Here is a 20,483-nt window from a genome sequence, read left to right as displayed (position 1 = left end):
CCCACTTATAGAACATGCTCCTGGGTGAACTACCCTCCAAAACAGCATATGATGCATTCGAAAAAGGCTATTATGGATGTACCACTGCAGGAATTGAAGCAGAAAGTGCAAAGCCTGCACTGCAAAGTGCACTAATTGCCCACCCAAGTATTAAAAGGGAGGTGGATAAAATTGTAGACGCGTATTGTTACGCATCCTCACAGGGGTATGGGAAGTTTTCATCCATCCGTAATGAATGCACTTTCTTTTATTATTGGTTAGGAAGTAAAATATGGAAAAATGGGAAAGATGTAAATGATTCTGCTTCTTTTCAAAAGGTTATGAAAAGCATTTATGACGAATTAAAGAAAATTAAGCCTCCGCCTGGACATGGAATGGGAAATGGTGGGGGATGTGATAATATATACTCCACCTATGACATTAGTAAGGACCTCTTCCCTAAGGCAAAAACAATTTCGGACTATTCTCTGGACTATTTCAAGATAAGTAGTACTCTGTCCAAGAATAAGAGTCTGTATTGTGACGCATATGAAACATATCTAAAAACAGCTGCTGAAGGATACAACAAATTGTGCGAAGGGGTGAGTGATGGGAGCACAGGGAACTATTTCCAAGAATCAGTTTGTGGGACATTTACGAGGACGAACGACAAAAAACCTAACCCACAGGAGTTACTACAACAGGAGTGTTCATCAATAATTGCACAGAGAAAGATGGTTGCACAAGAAGATCCTCAAAGAATTTCATCAGCTCCTGGAGGTAGTAGTGCTGCTATCCCTACCGCGGTTTCTTCCATATTTGGAGTAGCAGCATTACCAGCGGCTGTTCTCCTTTTTTACAAAGTGAGTAATAATTAGAATAGATATATATATATGTATATATAGAGTACACCTTTTCACCCTTCCCCTCACTTCCTTTATTACCACTCCTTTTTTTTCTTTTTTTTAGTACAATCTTCTACCTCATTGGATCCATAACCAATTTAAAGGAGGAAGGAGGAACAGCGGAGGAAGAAAAAAAGCAAGAAAAAAAAGGACAACAACAACAGCTGTTGAAAGCGACTTTGATGAAACACTAATAAACGATGGAACAGACACTTCCACACTATATTCAACAACAACGGATGATTCTACCATCTATAATGAACAGCCACCACAGAGAGGAAGGAGAACGAATAATGGAAGACGGAGGAATATATGTTATCAAAACATGAACCATTGAATGTAATGTAACACATGGTATGTAGAACATTTGGAATGTAACACACATATTGTGAAACATACACATCAGATTGTGTGTGTTATGTAACAGCACAACACACATACATCGTGTGTGGAATATGGAATGTATGTAAAACGTCACATTTGGAATGTAACACACAATACAAACATTGTGTGAAATGTGTAACAACACAACACAAAACAAACCACACATTGTGTGTGTGGAATGTGTAAACAACACAATATACACATCACATAGTGTGTGTGGAATGTAACAACACACACACATCGTCTATATTTAATGTAACACAGACACATTGTGTTTGGAATGTAACACCATTGAATGTGTAATGTTCCATCTCTACCCCATCCCTTCGGAGGGGTGATGTAATAACAACGCCCCTAGTTTATACAGTATGCAAGCTAAATGACCTTTCTTTTTTTTTTTCTTTCTATCCTCCTTTCCTTCTTATTCCTTCTTTCCTTCTTATTCCTTCTTTCCTCCTTATTCCTTCTTTCCTCCTTATTCCTTCTTTCCTCCTTATTCCTTCTTTCCTTCTTATTCCTTCTTTTTCCTTCTTTCTTATTCCTTCTTATTCCTTCTTTCTTCCTTCCCCTTCCTCCTCCTTAGACCCCTTCCTTCCTCTTTCTTAGACCACCTTCCCTTCCTCCTCCTCCTTCAACCCTCCCCTTTCCTTCCCTCCTCAGACCCATCCTTCCTCAGACCCTTCCTTCCTCCTCCTTAGACATTCCTTTCCTTTCCTTCATTCCTTTTCTTTCTTCTTTCCTTCCTTTTCGATTTATGCACTGTAAGGAGCTGTTTCATGTGTAGAGTGTACACTTTATATACTATTTGTGCTATTCGTTACCTCCCCTTTCCACTTTTTGCACAATGTTTGCATACTTATTCATCAGTTTTTAATGAAGAAGAGGTGAATACATATGGGAAAGATGCATAAGATACATGGGAAAAAGAGTGTATATAATATAACACAAAAACTTCTTCCTATCATATTAAAGGAATAAAAAGAAGGAAGGAAAAAGAAGGAAAGGAAAGGAATAAGAAGGAAGGAATGAGGAAGGAGCAGCAACAAATTATTATTCTCACTAATCATTCATAAAAATGGAAAAAAAAAAAAAAAAGGGAAAAAAAGTGTTCTTTATATAAAGTGCTCCATATGTATCCATAACTTATGGAAAAGCACACTTTTCATCATAATAAAACAATAATAATAATAACGAACAATAATAATAATAACGAACAATAATAATAATAATAGTAAAATGCATAATGTAATAAATGATGCATGTTCCATTTTTTGGTAAAAGGAATATATGCAATCCCTTCTATATACGTACTGACGGAAGCGTGCGCCTGCATGCACAAAGAACAATAATAATATGATGTTATGAATAATTACCTATAGCAAAATAATATAATAAATGTATATGAGAAGTGAGGATTCCTTCCTTCCTTAGACCCCTTCCTTCCCTTCGGTAGATCCTTCCTTTTCATTTAGTTGTTCTTATATATATTTTGCTGCTCTTATATATATATTTTTTTCTGTTCTTCCCTTTTGTACTTTAATAATAAGGGAGAGAGAAAGAGAGAGAATAATTCGACATACATACGTGTGTATGTATAATAAGGTATCGCTGTTGCTCTTCAAGGAATTATATGAAATATATATATCTGTATTACTGAGGAAATAGGAGCTAAGTAGCTATTCGCTCATGTTTATTTTTTTTCTCTGTGCTGTACAAAAAATTTTCACACTCTTGTTCAACATAGATAAACACAACCCCCCCCTTTAAAAGGATAAAGTTCTTTACATATATAAAAAAATATAAACGAACATACATATATGCACCATGTCAGAAACCGCACCAGCCGCACCCTCAACGGTAAGGAAAAATTTTGAGGAGAGGAAGAAGGAATTTTTAAAAATATATATCCTACCTATGTAAAAGTAGCTATGTACACATAATACACTTCATGTGTACACGTCAAACTTCCCTGCATGTACATAATATAATGAATATAAGGAATACGTATATATATATTATATGAATTATATGTTTGCAGCCGCCCGAGTTGGATCAATTACCCTCCAAGACCGAGTATTACAATAAATTCGATGGGGCGGATGGGAGTGAATGTAATGGCGAAATTGGCGGGTACTCACAGTGGGATGACACTTTGAAGGGTAAATTAAATGATTATCGTGAACTCACTACATCTGCGAAAATGATTGGGGGCGCTTACTGCCACGCCTGTAGGAATAATAGATGTGTACACTCCGAAACTGCATCCTGTTCTTATTACTACTACTGGTTGGGAAGTAAGTTCTTCCAGAACTCAGACCCTAAGAAGTTCCCGGAATTCATGGAAAAAATTTACGAGGCATTGAAAACCGCTTTCCATGAATATAAGTGTGAAGTTCAGTATAAAGATATTCCCAAAATTATTTTCAACTGGAGAAAAGAAGTATATGACTTCCAGCATGACTGCAGTACTATAGAACAGCATAAAGAAGACTACATGCCCAGTAAAAAGGACGAACTCACCAAGTACTTTAACAGAGTTAAGGCAGCATATTATGCTGTGGATGCACACTGTGAGTACAGCACCGATGATGACTACTGTAAACAATTCTGGAAAGGGTTTAAGGGATCAGTTCAAAATAAACTATCACAATTACAATCTATATTAAATCCCAAAGAGGAAGCTACTGAGGACGAAAATACGGCATGCTCCTTCCCGACCGGACCAATTCTATCACCCTCAACAATGGACGAAGCTGTACGTGCTGCCACCACCACCTCTTCCATCTCTTCCATCTTTGGCACCTTAGCAACCATAGTTGCCCCTTTCTTATTATACAAAGTAAGTATCCAAAACTTTCAAAAATTTAAAAAATAAAAAAAATTGATATATTTAACAACCTTCCTTTCCACCACCCACCCTAAGAGCCCACCTAACAACCTTCCTTCCACTTCTAATAACCTACCACCCCGAACACAACCTTCCCTACCACCCCGAACACAACCTTCCCTTCCACCCTACCATACGACCTACTACCCCCAGCCATACAACTACCATCTACCACCACCCCTAAGAACCTTCCCTTCCACCTACCACAACCCTAACAAACTTCCTTCCTCTTCCTTAGACACTCCTTCCCTTCATTCCTCCTCCTTAGACCCCATCCTTCCTCATCCTTAGAACTCTCCTTCCTTTTCCTTAGACGTCCTTTCCTTCCTTAGATCACCTCCTTTACTTGCCTGTTCCTCAGACCACCTCCTTCCTTAGTCCCCCCTTTGACCCTCCTTAGACCCTCCTTTCCTTTCTACTCTCCTTAGACCCTTCCTTCCATAGATCCCAACAAGTTCTCTTCCCTCCACACATAACACTCCTTCCTTCCATTAACCACCCCTAAGAACCTTCCTTACACCTACCACCTAACAACCCATCTACCACCACCTTATCAACTCATTGAACACCCATAATACAACCTTCCTTCTACCAATCACCACCTTTAATAACCTTCCTTCCCTTCAGTATAAACCATGGTCTTCTTGGTTTGGTAACCACACATCTGGAAATGGAGGAAGAGCAAGAAGCACAAGAAGGAAGAGAAGATCAGCTGGACACGAATTAGATACATTAACGGAAGCTTCCACCACAACAGAGAACGATTCCATATTGGGCTCAACAGAAAGTTCTCCAGAAGATTCCACCACACTACGTTCCTCAGCTGCGCACACAGGACCGTCTACAGGGCATTCTACCAGGAATGGAAGACTAGGAAGGGCAGGAACGGTAACAAATAACAGTAGGCCAGGTCATCGACAAAATATAGGTTACGGTCGAATATAACACCGTCGTTGTGTAACACCTATAAGGGGAAAAGGCAGGGGGGAATTTTTCCTTCCCACCGCAAGGAAGGAAAAATAAATGACCGCGCACATTTTATATACTGTGTAAGGAAGAAAATAACCTTCCTCTTTTTTCATTCGTCTTTTTTCCCCTTCCTTCCTCTCTTTTTCTTTCTTATCTTTTCTTTTCTTTCTTTCTTTTTATTCCTTTTCCTTACATTTCTTTCTTTTCTTCCTACATTTGGTAAGTTTGAGTAAGCACCTAAGGAAAGAATATACTCCAAAAAAAGGGCGCGGAAAAATGAAAAAAGGTGCTGATCTCAAAAAAATATTTATTTTAAAAAACAAAAAAAAAAATTTTTTTGAAAATAAAAAAAATTACAAGTGTAAAAATATATAACAAAAAAAAAATTTAATGAACATATTTTGTATATTCAATAGAAAAAATTTACGAAACAAATCAAAATGAAGTGGGGAAAAAAAAATTTTTTTTTTTCTCCCGACTTATTATTAACTACACATGAACATGCAATCAATATAATACAAAACAAAAAAAACGAAAAAAAAAAAAAATATTTACTACACCCTAAAAGCCGGAATCTGAAACTTGGAACCTGATCCTTAAGAACATCAACCCTATGGACATCTTCCTTAAGAACAAATTCTTTCTTCCCTAAACCCGGAATCTGAACATGGAACCTGTTCCTTAGGAACCTCATCCTTAGGAACACCTTCATTAGGAAGAAAGTCTTCCTCCATCAACCTGGAATCTGAACTTGGAACATCTTGCTTAGGGACAGAGTCTTTTTCCCTAAACCCGCAACCTGAACTTGGAACCTGTTCCTTAGGAACAAAGACTTTTTTTATGAGTTCGCTTCCCATGAATTCTCGAACCAAAATTTTAAAAAAGTCTTCTTTCGTCGAATGGAGGCCCCCTTTTTGACATTCGTCTAAGACTTCTAAATGAATATCAATAATCGTGCGGTGACACACACGACGATCAACGCCCTGTTTTTTTGACCTCTTCGTTCTCGTTGGAACAGATCTTGGTTTTCGTTCCTTTACTAAATAATATTCACGTTGGCCATCACCCTGCTCGTGCACATGGTCAACAATCTGCTGTTCTAAGGGAAGTGGACCACGTAGTTGATGAGCCCTTCTGTAACGTTTTCTTGTCTTACGAAGCATTCCAAAGTACTGAACAAAAAAAAAAAGAAAAAAAAGAGAGAAAATGTTTCCTTAATAGAGGTCTGAAATGTTTGATCACACGCAAAAGTAATTACTCCTTCAAACCCTAAAATGCGAAATCCTACACACACTCCCCCAAAGTGTGAAATCCTACACAAACACACCCTAAAATGTGAAATCCTACACATACACCCCTATAATGCGAAAATCCTACACACACCCATCCACTCATTCATTCACCTTTATTGTTCTTTTTCATTTCTTTTTTTTTTCTTCTTTTTTTTCTTCTTTTTTTTTCTTCTTTTTCTTTCTTCTTTTTCTTTCTTCTTTTATTTTGTTTTTTCCTTCTTTCTTTTTCTTTTTTCTTCTTTTTCTTTTTTTTCCTTTTATCTTCTTTTTTTCTTTTTATTAATTTATTAATTTTTTTTTTTTTTTTCTTACCTTCCAAAGGAGGTAGGCCATAGCAGAAAGACCAATTACAACAGGAACGGTAGGAAGGTATGGGGTAAAATTAGGGTTGTATGTCCTGTGAAAAACTGGGATAGGAGCAGGAAGGACGGTAGCTCCAGCAGCACCACTACTACTACTACTGGTACTAATATGACCACTAACACTACTACTTGCACCTGAAAAGTAAGTGGAATTGGAAGAAGAGGAATATTTTTAGTCGCAATAGAAATAGACAGGACCGTCAAGTTGTGTAAGATCGGGTTAACCCATATGACGAGGGTTCGTGAAGGTCCCCCATAAAAAGCTAACAGCAGAAGAAGCACTAAAGGAATTACTTCCTTTATCCTTATTCTAGACGCAGTTCTTATGAGGAGCATCCTCTACAATAACGGTGTGAACAACAGGTCGGGGAGTATTTTGCTTACCTTCTCGACTATCGTGAGCAGTTCCCTCAGCTGTCGTCTGATGTGTTGGTTGTTCCTGTGATTTTGCTTCCTTTGTTTTTCCTTTCTTCGGACACTTTAAATCCCAATTAATTATTCTACTAAATCCAGCATCGCCCCTTTCCCTTTCTTTTATCCATTTCTTCATCCGTTCTTCAATTGTCTCCCCTTTAAATTTCTTATCTTTAAATTGAGTACATTCACATATGTTCTGTACATCTTCCATTTTCTCTATATTCGTCTTCCCATTGATCGTTCCTGAGAGAATTTCCATAATACCCTCTGTTCTGCACTTATTTTTGAGGATTCCTACCATGGCTTCCTTGCCTATTTTACACCTTAGACATTCAATAAAATTCTTTTCACATCCTTCATCCTTCCGGTTTCTTGCCCATTTACCCTTTCCTTCCATCCAGTAGACTATTTTTACTAAAGCCTTGCATATGCCCTTCACTTGTCCCTCATTTTGACCATCTTCCAATTTCACTTTGGCACACAACTCCTTTATATTTGTTGGTTCCTTGTTTAAATATTCACCTAATTCTTTAAGCATGCTATCTACAAGGTCGGGGTTAAAATTCTACATTGCAAAGGAGGAAAATATTCCCATATATACTTACATCCTGTTCCTACCTTGTCCTACTTTTCATTCTTATATACACATATGTGTGCTCATATGTAAGTAGTGTATAGATATAAACAGTCGCATATATTTTTTTCTTATTTTGTACTTTATCTTTTTTTTTGATTGCTTTTAACTTTTTTTAATTTTTAAAATTTCATTTTAATATTTTTCAATGTTTTTTTCTATTTCTTTGATTCCTCACAATTCCTTTTTCTTCTTCTTAATTTTTTTAAAAGGAAAAGAATTAAGAAGAAGAAAAAGGAATTGTGAGGAATCAAAGAAATAGAAAAAAAGGAAAGGAAGTGGACGAAGTAAGTGGGGAAGGTATAAGTTGAGAGGAAGGTTGTTAGAGGGTGAAGGAAGATGGGTGAAGACATGGAAACTTACACATTGGTCTTCAGATCCTTTCTTTTCTGATCCTGTTGCTAGTGATGCTGGTTCTGATTTTTGTGGGGTGGTTAGACATATAGATTCCAGAGTTTGCTTCATTTTGCTCCCTCCCTCTTGGAGCTTCGCACTTAATTCTGGTCCTATTCCCTTATCGGCTATTACACATTTCGGATCGTATTCTTCTTTGCATTCATCACATCCGTCCTTCATGCAAAGCTGTTTACGAAGACTCCCCCCATTCTCAAAAGCCTTCTTTATTCCTTGTTCTATGTTGCAAGTTTTTTTTTGCTTCCTCAATTCCCCTATGAATGCATTCAGTACTAGACAGGCCATAGTAGTCTTGTATTTCCAGTTATCTTCAGGGTTCTGGTCCTTCGTTCTATCCGTTTCCTTTTTAATATTGTATATATACTGTAACCCCTGAACAATGTACTGACACACTTTCTTATTTGTGTCCTTATTTGCACCATTCCCCCATGCGCCATCATTACAGTATTGGCCCTCATTTATGCTTTCCCCAGATATGGCTTCGTGGACTTTATTAACCTGATCCCGTATTTCGTTCCACATTGTATCCTGTGCACATTACGAGGAAGGAACATGTATGTATATTTTGTGCACACCTAACCTTAATGCTTGCTCAATCCTTGTTTATACATATATATATAAGGAATTCTATCCATAAAAATAGCTTGAAGTGGAACAGACACTATTGTACAATACCTTGAACTGTTGAGTGTTTTTATTCATTTCTCTAAGTTGAAACCATTTATCTGTGACTTCTCCTAGACGTTGGCACAAGTTTTTATCACCCTTGGTACCACTAACTGCGGAGGATGAAGTACTGTCTACTGAGGGTAACGCTGTTTGTCCTAGCACATCCTGCATGGCTTGATCCAGAAACTTCTGCAATATTTCTTCCAGAGCATCCTTCTCGGAAGTTACAGTTTCTTCATGTAGATTCAGGCCTTCGCCCTCCTTTACTTCTATTTCTAAAGTCTTTAGAGCTCCTCTGTCAAGGTTCTCCTTTCCACTCCCTTCGGGGCAATCTGTTTTCCCTTGCCTCTCTATTATGTGCAGTGGACTATTTCCTGGGTCAACTTTACTTAATGCTTTCGCTAATGATTCTGCACTATTTCCGTCCCGCTCATATTTATCTATCCATTCCTTAACCTTTTCCCAAATTAACCCCTTTCCCAATTTTAAACTCAGGAGATGCACATTATTGCAGACATTATTCCCACTTCCAGGACTCCTACCATGACTTTCTCTCCAACTAACCACACCACCTTCAACTATTGGTAATACTTTGTCCATGTCACAATGCGTTCCTAGCATGCTCATCATAGTTACTTTCCCTAGTAGACATCTATAATAAAGTTGCAACTTCCACTCTTCTTCCTTTGTTCCCGTCCTCCGTGCTGGTTCCCATGTGTAGTACCCTGTACTGTTTGGCAGTCCCGCTTCGTGTTTTTGCTTGAATCCATCCATCCAATAGTATATTCTTAATAGTATTTTACATAACTCCTTCTGTTTGTTGAGATGGTCACCGTCCCCCAACTTAGAACATGTTCCCGTGTCATTCCCCGCACCATCCAGTATATTATCCATCATGTCATTGAACACCTTCTCCATATCTTGCCACATAAGTTCCTATAAGAGTGAATTAACGTAAGTACACATATATATATGTGTGCCATATATTTTTTCCTTCTCCTTAGACCCTTCCTTTCCTTCTTGTTCCTTCTTGTTCCTTCTTATTCCTTCTTTCCTTCTTTCCTCATTCGTTCTTTCCTTATTCTACCTTATTCCATCTTTCCTTCCCTCCCTACCTCCATGTCCCACTTACAACCTTCCTTCGATCAACCACCCTAACAACATTGCCTCCTTTCATCTACCACCCCACTAACAACCTTGCTTCCACCAACCACCTCTAACAACGTTCCTTACACCCACATAACAACCTTCCTTGCACCTTCAACCTAGTTACCACCCCTATCACAACCTCCTCTATATATATTTTTTAATATATTATTATTATTCTACTACTCCCTCTTTTATATATTTAAAGTAACTTACATGTAGTGGTTTGTTCCACGTATCACTCCTTGCTAATATCCATTGTAGAAGTAATTTCATTAAAAATTCGTGCTGTCCTGTGGAACCTTCGTCCTCCTTTGGTCGTTGCATTTTCCCTGGTGCCATTCGGCTTACCCTACTTATTATATCAGTATTGTCCGGTAGATTTACTCGTAGTCTGCTTTTGTTTTGTTGTGTACAGTCTTTGTTCTTTGTTGGTTCTTTATTTATTAATTCCATAATTTTGTTATTCTCTTTCATAGCTCCAATAATATAATTTAACATCCTCTTTCCACCGATTATCATAGGTTCCAATATTCTAGGTTCGCATTCCTCACACTTAGCAGCTGTATTTAATTCTTGGCCTACACTTACCTTTGAACCAAGTTCACTGCTCAATTTTTTCATTGCACCAAATGCAGCCCCCACAGCTGTTGTTGTCCCACAGTGTGCAGACATGTACAAGGATGACCATATGTTCATAACAGTACAACGCACATATTCTTTTATTTTGTCATTCATATTTTCCTGTCCGCATTGATTTTTTCTCATTTTCCTTATGTTCCATAAGTTACTTAAAATGTAAGCACATTCTTTTTCTTCCCTCTGTGTCATTACTACTCCTTTTTCTCTATTTATGGCCTTGCATCCTGCTTGACCAATGTCCATATTACCCTCTTCCACCATTTCCTTTAACATTTCCTTAACCCAACTTACTACTGCAGCAGCAAGTATTGTCTGTAAGTAAGGATAATAAATTGGTATATAATTCTTGTGTACTCTATAATCATTATTATTAGAAAAAAATAGAATAATTCGGGACAATAGTGCACCCATGTTCTATATGTGGTTCATATTATTATACCTCCCTGGCGCGACTGCTACTGGCTATACTCTCATACTCTGTTAACCACCTTCCCATCAATACTCGAAAGTCTTTATCATCAACCATTTTTATCCACTATTTATTCACTGGGTTATTTATCAATTAAGAATAGTATTCTATCCAAAATTACACATAATACATTTTTTCCACCTACATCAACATTCTGTTAATGGACTTCTTCTAATAGTTTAGAATTTTTTGATTTCTTTGTTATTCAGGCCTTTTTCACTTTTCGCTACTTCTTTTCTTTTTTCTTTTTTTTTTAAGGATGCACCCTCTTGCAGAAAGTACACGTGCACATTCACGACGAATATGCTAAACAGCATACAATATTGTTGCTCCATAACAAAGAATAACCTTATCTTTACACCCTAAATCCTTAACCCTCTCACAAGCTGAACACTTTATTCTAACAACATGTACCCTACTCTAACAAACATAACCCTTCATTCTAACACCTTGAAACCTACTCTCATACCGTAAAACCCACTCTCATACCGGAAAACCCACTCTCATACCGGAAAACCTACTCTCATACCGGAAAACCCACTCTCATACCGGAAAACCCACTCTCATACCGGAAAACCTACTCTCATACAGGAAAACCTACACTTACACACTAAACCCCATACTCACACCCCGAACCTTCACCCTATCATCGAAAACACTTCATTCTAACAACCTAAGCACTGAACCCTAACACCCCTAACCCTACTTCTACACACTGAACTTTCACTTTAACAACCTGTACCCTACCTTCCATACCCTGAGCCATCACTGTAATACCCCATACAACTCTCCTTCTTTTCCTTCTTCCTAATCCTCTTTCCTTTCCTTCTTCCCTTCCTTCCTTTCATTCTATCTTCCTTACATTTCTTCCTCTTCCTCCCTCTAAGGACCTAAGTAGTAAGCCATAGCGCTGTTCAAATAACCTATAAAAGATCCTTATTCTTACACCCTGAACCTTACCTCTACAAACTGAACCCTGTTCTCATATCCTTAACCCTACTTCCATACACTGAACCCTCTTTTCTTTTCCTTCTTTTTTTTTTTTTTTTTTTTTTTCTTAAACTTTTTTCCTTCCTTCTTTCATTCTTTTTTTTTTTTTTGTTTTCATTCTTTTTCTTTTTTTCTGCTTAAAAAAAACTAAAGCAAAGAAATTCTTGTATACAACCTTCCCTTCTCTCCTTCCGTGTGCATTTTTACATTCTTCCCTCACTTTTTCTTTTTTTTTCCTTCTTTTTTTTTTCTTCTCTTTTTTTCTTTTTTCTTCTTGCTCATTCTTAATTTCCTTTTCCTCAACGGAAAGAATATTCAATCAAAGAAGATAAAAAACCGGTCATATTGCTATTCCATGACCTAGAAAAAAATCTTCTTTTATACCTTTAAAACCTTCCCTCCTAACACCCTAAATCTACGTTCTAATACCCGAAAACCTCACCCTAACACCCTAAACCTTCATTTTAACACCCCTAACAACATCATTCTACCACCCCTAACATCATCATTCTACCACCCCTAACAACATCATACTAACACCCCTAACAACATCATTCTACCACCCCTAACAACATCATTCTACCACCCCTAACAACATCATTCTACCACCCCTAACAACATCACTCTACCACCCCTAACAACATCACTCTACCACCCCTAACAACATCACTCTACCACCCCTAACAACATCACTCTACCACCCCTAACAACATCATTCTACAACCCTAAGAAGATTTTTTCCAACTACTACCCCTAACAACGTTCATTCCACCCAAACACCCCTAACAACATTCCTGGCACCACCGTAACAACCCACATACTACCCCTAAGAACCCACCTACTACCCCTAAGAACCCATCTACTACCCCTAAGAACCCACCTACCACCCTACCACCTAACAACCCACCAACCACCTAACAACCCACCAACCACCTAACAACCCACCAACCACCTAACAACCCACCAACCACCTAACAACCCACCTACCACCTAACAACCCACCTACCACCTAACAACCCACCTACCACCTAACAACCCACCAACCACCTAACAACCCACCTACCACCTAACAACCCACCTACCACCTAACAACCCACCTACCACCTAACAACCCACCTACCACCTAACAACCCACCTACCACCCCTAACAATCTGACTTCCAACACCCTAACAACCTAACAACCTTCTTTCCACCCACCTAACAACCTTCTTTCCACCCACCTAACAACCTTCTTTCCACCCACCTAACAACCTTCTTTCCACCCACCTAACAACCTTCTTTCCACCCACCTAACAACCTTCTTTCCACCCACCTAACAACCTTCTTTCCACCCACCTAACAACCTTCTTTCCACCCACCTAACAACCTTCTTTCCACCCACCTAACAACCTTCTTTCCACCCACCTAACAACCTTCTTTCCACCCACCTAACCACCCTACCACCCCTAACAACCCACCTACCACCACCAAACAACCCACCTACCACCACCAAACAACCCACCTACCACCACCTAACAACCTTCCATCCACCACCTAACAACCTTCCATCCACCACCTAACAACCCACCTACCACCACCTAACAACCCACCTACCACCACCTAACAACCCACCTACCACCACCTAACAACCCACCTACCACCACCTAACAACCCACCTACCACCACCTAACAACCCACCTACCACCAACCACCCCTAACAACACCTTCCTTCCACCACACTAACAACCTTCCATCCACCACTAACCGAACCATTCTACCAATCGTAATAATCTTCCTTCCACCTACCACCCCTAACAGAACCTTCCTTCCCTTCAGTATAAACCATGGTCTTCTTGGTTTGGTAACCACTCTTTTGGAAATGGAAGAAAAAACACAAGAAAAAAAAGAACAATTGGGCAGGACCTTGATACTATAACAGAGAACAGCTCAACATATGATTCAGCAACTGAATCAACAATAGGTGACTCCACAACAGAAGAACATTCCACCACACTATGTTCTCCTACTGCGTACACAAGACGGTCTACCAGAGGACGGTCTACAGGGCAGGCAACAAGGAATAGAAGGGCAGGAGCAGGAACAAATAATCATAATACGCCGGGTCACCGGAAAAATGTGGGTTACAGTCGGATGTAGAACACCTGAATGAAAAAGGGAATGGGAGGGGAACGTTTCTTTCCCTTCCCATCCCCCATCAGAGGAGTCATAAATGACCATCATAAAGCTTATGCAGTGTGTATATGGAAAGAAGCAAAAATTACCATTCTTCCTTTCTATCCTTTTTTATTTCTCCCCTTATTCCTTCTTTCCTTCCTATTCCTTCTTTCTTTCTTATTGCTTCTTATGCCTTCTTATTCCTTCCTTTTCCTTCTTTCCTTCATATTCCTTCCTTCATCCATGTGTTTGTTTGAATAAGCACATAACGGGAAGAAATACTCCCAACGCTGATGCGGAAAAAAGTGCTGACATTTTTGAAGAAGTATTTATTTTAAAAAACAAAAAAAAAAATTTATGAAGTCAAAATTTTTGTAACAAAATGAATAAGCATTTTTTTTAATCTGCAATAAAAAAAATTTCCCAACACATCCGTGAACTGAGGGCATTTTTTTTTTTTGAACTTACATTAATTACACATGAACATGTAAACATTTTCATACAATACAAAACGAAAAAAAAAAAAAAAAAAAAAAATATAAATATTTACTACACCCTAAAACCGGAATCTGAACTTGGAACCTATTCCCTAGGAACATTAACTATAGAAACACCTTCCTTAGGAACAAAGCCTTCCTCCCTAAACCTGGAATCTGAGCTCTGAACCTGTTCCATAGGAATAAAGTCTTCCTTAGGAATAAAGCCTTCCTTCCCTAAACGCGGAATCCGAACATGCAACCTGTTCCTTAGGAACATCAACCATAGAAATATCTTCCATAGGAACAAAGTCTTCATTCCCTAAACCCGGAATCTGATCTTGGAACCTGTTCCTTAGAAACATCTTCCTTAGCAACAAAGTCTTTTTCCCTAAACCCGGAATCTGAACTTCGAACCTGTTCCTTAGGAACATCTTCCATAGAAACTTGTTCCTCAGGAACATTTTTGTCTTTTATAAATTTGCTTCCCATAAATTCTTGAACGATTATTTCAAAAAAGTCTTCCTTTGTCAAATGTAGTTCCCCTTTTTGACATTCGTCTAAGACTTCTAAATGAATATCAATAATCATGCGGCGACCTACACCACGACGATAACCAGCACGGCGACGACCAACATCCCGTTTTTTTCTCCTTTTTATAGGCGTAGAACGAGGTTTTCGCTCCTTTACAATGTAATATTCACGTGGACCACCTTCGTCCACATGAGCAAGGAGTTGTTCTTGTAAAGATGGACCAAGTGCTTTAGGAACTCTTCTATAACGCCTTCTGCCCTTACCAAGAAAGGCAAAATACTGAACAAAAGAAAAAAAAAAAAAAAAAAAAAAGGGAGAAAATGTTTCTTTAATAGGGGTGCGAAATGTTCCTCACACCAAACAGTAATTACTACTTCGAACCCTAAAATGTGAAATCTTACACACACACCCTAAAATGAGAAATCCTACACACAAACACACCTTAAAGGCGGAATCCTATACACAAACACACTAAATGCGAAATCCTACACACACACCCTAAAATGCGAAATGCCACACTCACTTATTCACACTTTCCTTTTTTTTTTTTTTTTGTTTCTTTTTTCCTTGTAATAATGAATTTTTTTTTAATTTTTCCTTCTTTTTTTCTTTCTTCTTTTCTTCTAAGATTAAATTTCTTTTTTTTTTTTTTCTGCGAAAAAAATATTTTTTCCTTTTTTTTTTTTTTTACCTTCCAGAGCATGTAGCTCATAACAGAAATACCAAGCATGGCAGGAGCCAAAGGAAGGTAAGGAAGGAAGGGGTTGTCCTTGTTACTAGTAAGTTTGGCAGGAGCAGGAGGGGTGACTATGTCACCCAGAGAAGCAGCACCTGCAGCATCACTTGATGAGGAACTACTACTACTGCTGCTAGAAGAGGAAGAGGCACCCTGGTCGCTCTCATCAGAAAGAGTTGGTTTAACTTCGTTCTGCGTTACTGTTTCTTCACTTTCGTCTTCTGTTCCTTGTGGGCCTGGTTCCCCAGGGGCCTGTATATCTAAGAATTGAGTAAAATAATAATAAAGGAAGGTTGGTTTCAGTGGGATTATAGGAGGGGGTGCATATGCCAGATTTAGTAATTTGAACAATGGAAATGGAAGTTGAAGTGGCAGTGGAAGTTATGGTGGAAGTGAAAGTGACCGACCCCATCAAGAAGGGGTACTGTAGTAGTTAATGAAAATAAAAGTAACGGTGTCCAGTTCCTGTCGAGAAGGTGTGTATGTGTGCCTTTACCTATGTCGTCTGTTTTATCAGTGTCTTCCAGCGCCGGTGGTTCCTCTTTAGATGCTTCTCCCTTCTCTTCTTCCTTCTCCTCCTCCTCATTCCGTCCCCTTCCTTCTGCAGTCACTTCCTCAATTTTGGTTTCGACCGTTCGTTCCAGATCATCATCCCCGGTGATTTCCCCATCTTGCACTTTTTTCAATACATCCCCCAGAGCCTCCTTTGGCAAAGTTACATCGTATTCCCCTAAAGTCAAGTCCTCATCGTAGTCGTCGGGGAATGTTATTCCTAAAATGTTCAGTGCTTCCCGATCAATTTGCTTTTTCGCCTGTTCTTCTGGACAAGTTGTTCCTGCCTTATTTATGTTGTGTAGTGCACTTTCCCCTTTCTTTACTGCCTTTGCTCCTTTACTTGGGTTCCCCTTTGTACTATAATCATTTATCCACTTTTGAGCTTCACCCCATATGAATTTCTTACCCATTCCAACACTGCTAATATCGACTTCCTTACAAACATCATAATGTTCAACACCTTCAAGTTCCTTTATATACGCATCTGCAGCTCCTTTAACATGTGATGCCACGTGACCTAACTTACAATGTGGTATTAACATTTTCATCATGGTTACTCTTCCTACTAAGCACCTTAAATAGGACTGTAATTCTTTTTCCTCTTTACCTTCGTTGTTCTTCCACTGCTTTAATTTCCATTGCCAGCGTACACCACTTTTCCCCCTCCATTCCAGCTTTAATCCACCCATCCAAAAGAATATTCTTAATAGAATTTTGCACAATTCCTTACTTTTATTATCCTTTAATATATATTTACGGTCACTGTCGTCCTTCATACCACAGAGCGAATTCTCTGTTTCCGTGCTGTCTTCTATATTTTCCATCATGTCTCTAAATAATTCTTCCAACTCCTTCCATATTTTCTCCTACAATATTAAGGAAAGAAAGGAAAAGTGTGTGTGTCTGTGTGTGTATGTATTCCCACCAATGTGTGCATATCCTACCGATATAAATAATTTCCTACAACACCACTAGTACACAAATACGTTCATTTCCACGCATAATCTTTTCTTTTCCTTCCTTCTTTCCTTTCCTTCTTTCCTTTCCTTCTTTCCTTCCTTTTTCCTTCATACCTTGAAATCTTCGTTCTTCTGTATTCGCCTCACATTAACCCACTTTACTAGTAATTCCACTAATAGCTTCGGCATCTTGAATTTACATTAAGTTCGTAAAATACACGTATATTCTCAATATGAATATTATTATAGAATATTCCTATAACAAGGACGTGCATCATTCTAATTTATGCGCTCCTCCTTTCTTCTTTCACCCTAAAAATTTACCCCTCCATTTTTCTTCCTTTCCTCTCTTCCTTTTCTTTTTTTTTTTTTTTTCTTTTTTATTACACCCTACGGGTGTAAAAAACCTTAAACAATTAAATACCAGCGTATATTGCGATTCCTTAACCTAGGGACTCCCTACCCCTCACACCCCTAACAACCTTTTTTTCTAATACCCCTAACCCTTCATTCTAATACCCCTAACCCTTCATTCTAATACCCCTAACCCTTCATTCTAATACCCCTAACCTTTTTATTCTAATACCCTTACACCTATACCTCAGAACCCTAATCTCTTTATTCTAATAACCTTACACCCTACTTTCACACCCTGAACCTTCATTTTCATTCCTTATTACACCCTACTCTCACACCTTGAACCCTCACTCCCGTATCTTACTTAACTCTCCTTCCTTCACTCTCATTCGTTCCTTCACTTCTCCTTTATTTCTTCCACCCCACCTAGGTGCACCCATCTGCACACTTTCCTCAACATCATTTTTTCCTTCCACCCTACGACCCTTAACAACTTTTCTTCTAACACTCCTTCCATCAACCTACCACACCTCTGTGCACCCCTCTCCACACTTCCCTTTCTTCTTTTTTTTTTTTTTATTTTCTTCCTTTGCTTTTCTCCTTTTTCTTTTTTCTTTTAATTACACCCTTCGGGTGTACAAACCCCTAAAACACTAAGCAACAGGACATATTGCTGTTCTTATAACCTGAAAAAAGGCCTATTCCAATACCCTTACACCTTACCCACACACCCTAAAACCTACACTCACACCCCTATCTCAACACCCTTTATACCCCCCTTACACTCTACCCCTACACCTCTAACAACCTTTTCTCCTAATACCCTTAAATCCTACCCCTATACCCTTACACCGTACTCTGACACCTTGAACCTTCACTACCTGACCTTACTTCACTCTCATACCTTCACTACCTGACCTTACTTCACTCTCATACCTTCACTACCATTCCTTCATTTCCTTTCTTCCTTCCTTTCTTTTCCTTCTTTTCTTCTTATTCCTTCCTTCCTTCTTTCCTTATACCTTCTTTCCTTATTCCTTCTTTCCTTTTATTCCTTCTTATTCCTTCTTTATTCCTTCTTTCTTTCTTATTCCTTCTTCTTCCTTCTTATTCCTTTTTATTCCTTCTTATTCCTTCTTATTCCTTCTTATTCCTTCTTTACACCTTTTCCTTAATCTTCTTTTTCTTTTTCAATGGTCCTTTTTTACTTAAATCTTCTTTTATTCCTTGAACCTTCTCTTTTTCTTTTTAAATCTTCTTTTTTTACACCTTTTTTTCTTTTCTTAAAACTTTCCCCTTTTATTCCCTAAACCTTCTTTTTCCTTTTTCTTAACCTTTTTTTTTTTTTTTTTCTTTTTTTTTTGTTCTTCTGTCCACCTGCCACCTAAAAACCTTCATCCCTTCCACCCTAACAACATCATTGAAACACCCCTGAAATATTTCACTCTAATACCTTTACACCCTACCTCTGCATCCCTACACCCCTTTATTCTACCACCTCAACAAATTAACGTCCCTTCCTTCAACCCTTAACACCCAAATTTGCACCCCTCTGCACACTTTTCTCCCTTCCTTCATTTTTTTTTTTTTTTTTCTTTTTCTTTTTTTCTCCTTAAAGGAAGTAACCTTCCTTCTTTTCACCCCTAACACTCCTCGTTAGGTGCATCCTTCTACACACTTCCCTTAAGAACCTTCCTGACTTCAACAGTAACAATCCACCTACCACCCCCAGTTGCACCACTCTGCAAAAAATCCTTTACTTCCTTCCACCCTAGCACCTAACAACCTTCTTTTCCACCTACCATCCCTAACTACCTTGCTTCCAGCAACCACCACCCCTATGGTTGCGATGGCAGGTGGAGGGTTGTTGTGGTGGTTGAGGAAGTCCCCCTTCCATTGAACACCAAAAGTACACCATCTTTACCTTGCCTATTGAGAGGACGAAAAAGAAAAAAAAAATATATTTAATCTCTCTCACTTTTTTCCTTTTTTCTTACTTCGAACTACTCTTTAAAGCATGTATATATTTGTGTGTGTGTACTCCTATATACACACACACATATGTATATATATATATGCATATATAAGTAATTGTAATTGTAATCATACTCGTCATTTGAAAGATGCGTTACTTTCACTCCTTTGTGATATGGACCCACAGTCCACATAAAGTCTCTCTTCCTACGTCTACGAACTTTGTTAACTTCATTGTTTGTTTCAGCTTCTGCACTGCGTGCACGATGTGCACCACGTGGACTATGTGCAACATCATCCCCTGCTTCTTCCTCTACCTTCGTATGGTCTTGTTGTTCAAATTCACTCGTCTTAGGTGGAGCCATTCTTTCTTTTTTTTTACCACTATTTATTCAACAATGGAATCGTTACTTACTAAATGGAAAATAGTATTTCACTAATTATCTATATGTGTGTACAACAGAATGTACGCATACATTCATTCTTCCTTCCTTAAACTTTCCTTCCTTTAAACCTTCCTTCTATACACCTTAAATCATCCTTCTTTACACATTAAATCTTCCTTCTTTACACATTAA

At 38.4% G+C, this 20,483-nt stretch overlaps 3 protein-coding genes across 3 annotated transcripts; all 3 read right to left on the bottom strand.

The window, feature by feature from the left end:
* Positions 1-5,750: 5,750 nt before the first annotated feature.
* On the bottom strand, positions 5,751-7,733 carry PCOAH_00013100 (SICA antigen; the record flags this gene model as incomplete). The annotated part of the gene is made up of 3 exons (XM_020058119.1): positions 5,751-6,296; positions 6,729-6,913; positions 7,163-7,733. The coding sequence occupies 3 exons, from the start codon at positions 7,731-7,733 to the stop codon at positions 5,751-5,753; spliced, it is 1,302 nt and encodes a 433-aa protein (XP_019913749.1).
* Positions 7,734-8,003: 270 nt separating this feature from the next.
* PCOAH_00013090 (SICA antigen) lies at positions 8,004-8,765 on the bottom strand (the record flags this gene model as incomplete). Its single annotated transcript, XM_020058118.1, has 2 exons — positions 8,004-8,024; positions 8,193-8,765. 2 exons carry the CDS (start codon positions 8,763-8,765, stop codon positions 8,004-8,006), a joined length of 594 nt encoding a protein of 197 aa, XP_019913909.1.
* A 6,340-nt stretch (positions 8,766-15,105) lies between these two features.
* PCOAH_00013080 (SICA antigen) lies at positions 15,106-17,763 on the bottom strand (the record flags this gene model as incomplete). The annotated part of the gene is made up of 4 exons (XM_020058117.1): positions 15,106-15,603; positions 16,016-16,320; positions 16,557-17,481; positions 17,689-17,763. 4 exons carry the CDS (start codon positions 17,761-17,763, stop codon positions 15,106-15,108), a joined length of 1,803 nt encoding a protein of 600 aa, XP_019913875.1.
* Between the last annotated feature and the right edge of the window lie 2,720 nt (positions 17,764-20,483).

The sequence above is a fragment of the Plasmodium coatneyi genome, chromosome 6 (assembly GCF_001680005.1).
Source record: "Plasmodium coatneyi strain Hackeri chromosome 6, complete sequence".
Taxonomy (NCBI): Eukaryota; Apicomplexa; class Aconoidasida; order Haemosporida; family Plasmodiidae; genus Plasmodium; species Plasmodium coatneyi.
Note: the sequence above shows the minus strand (reverse complement) of the source record. Positions and strands in the feature narration are given on the sequence as shown.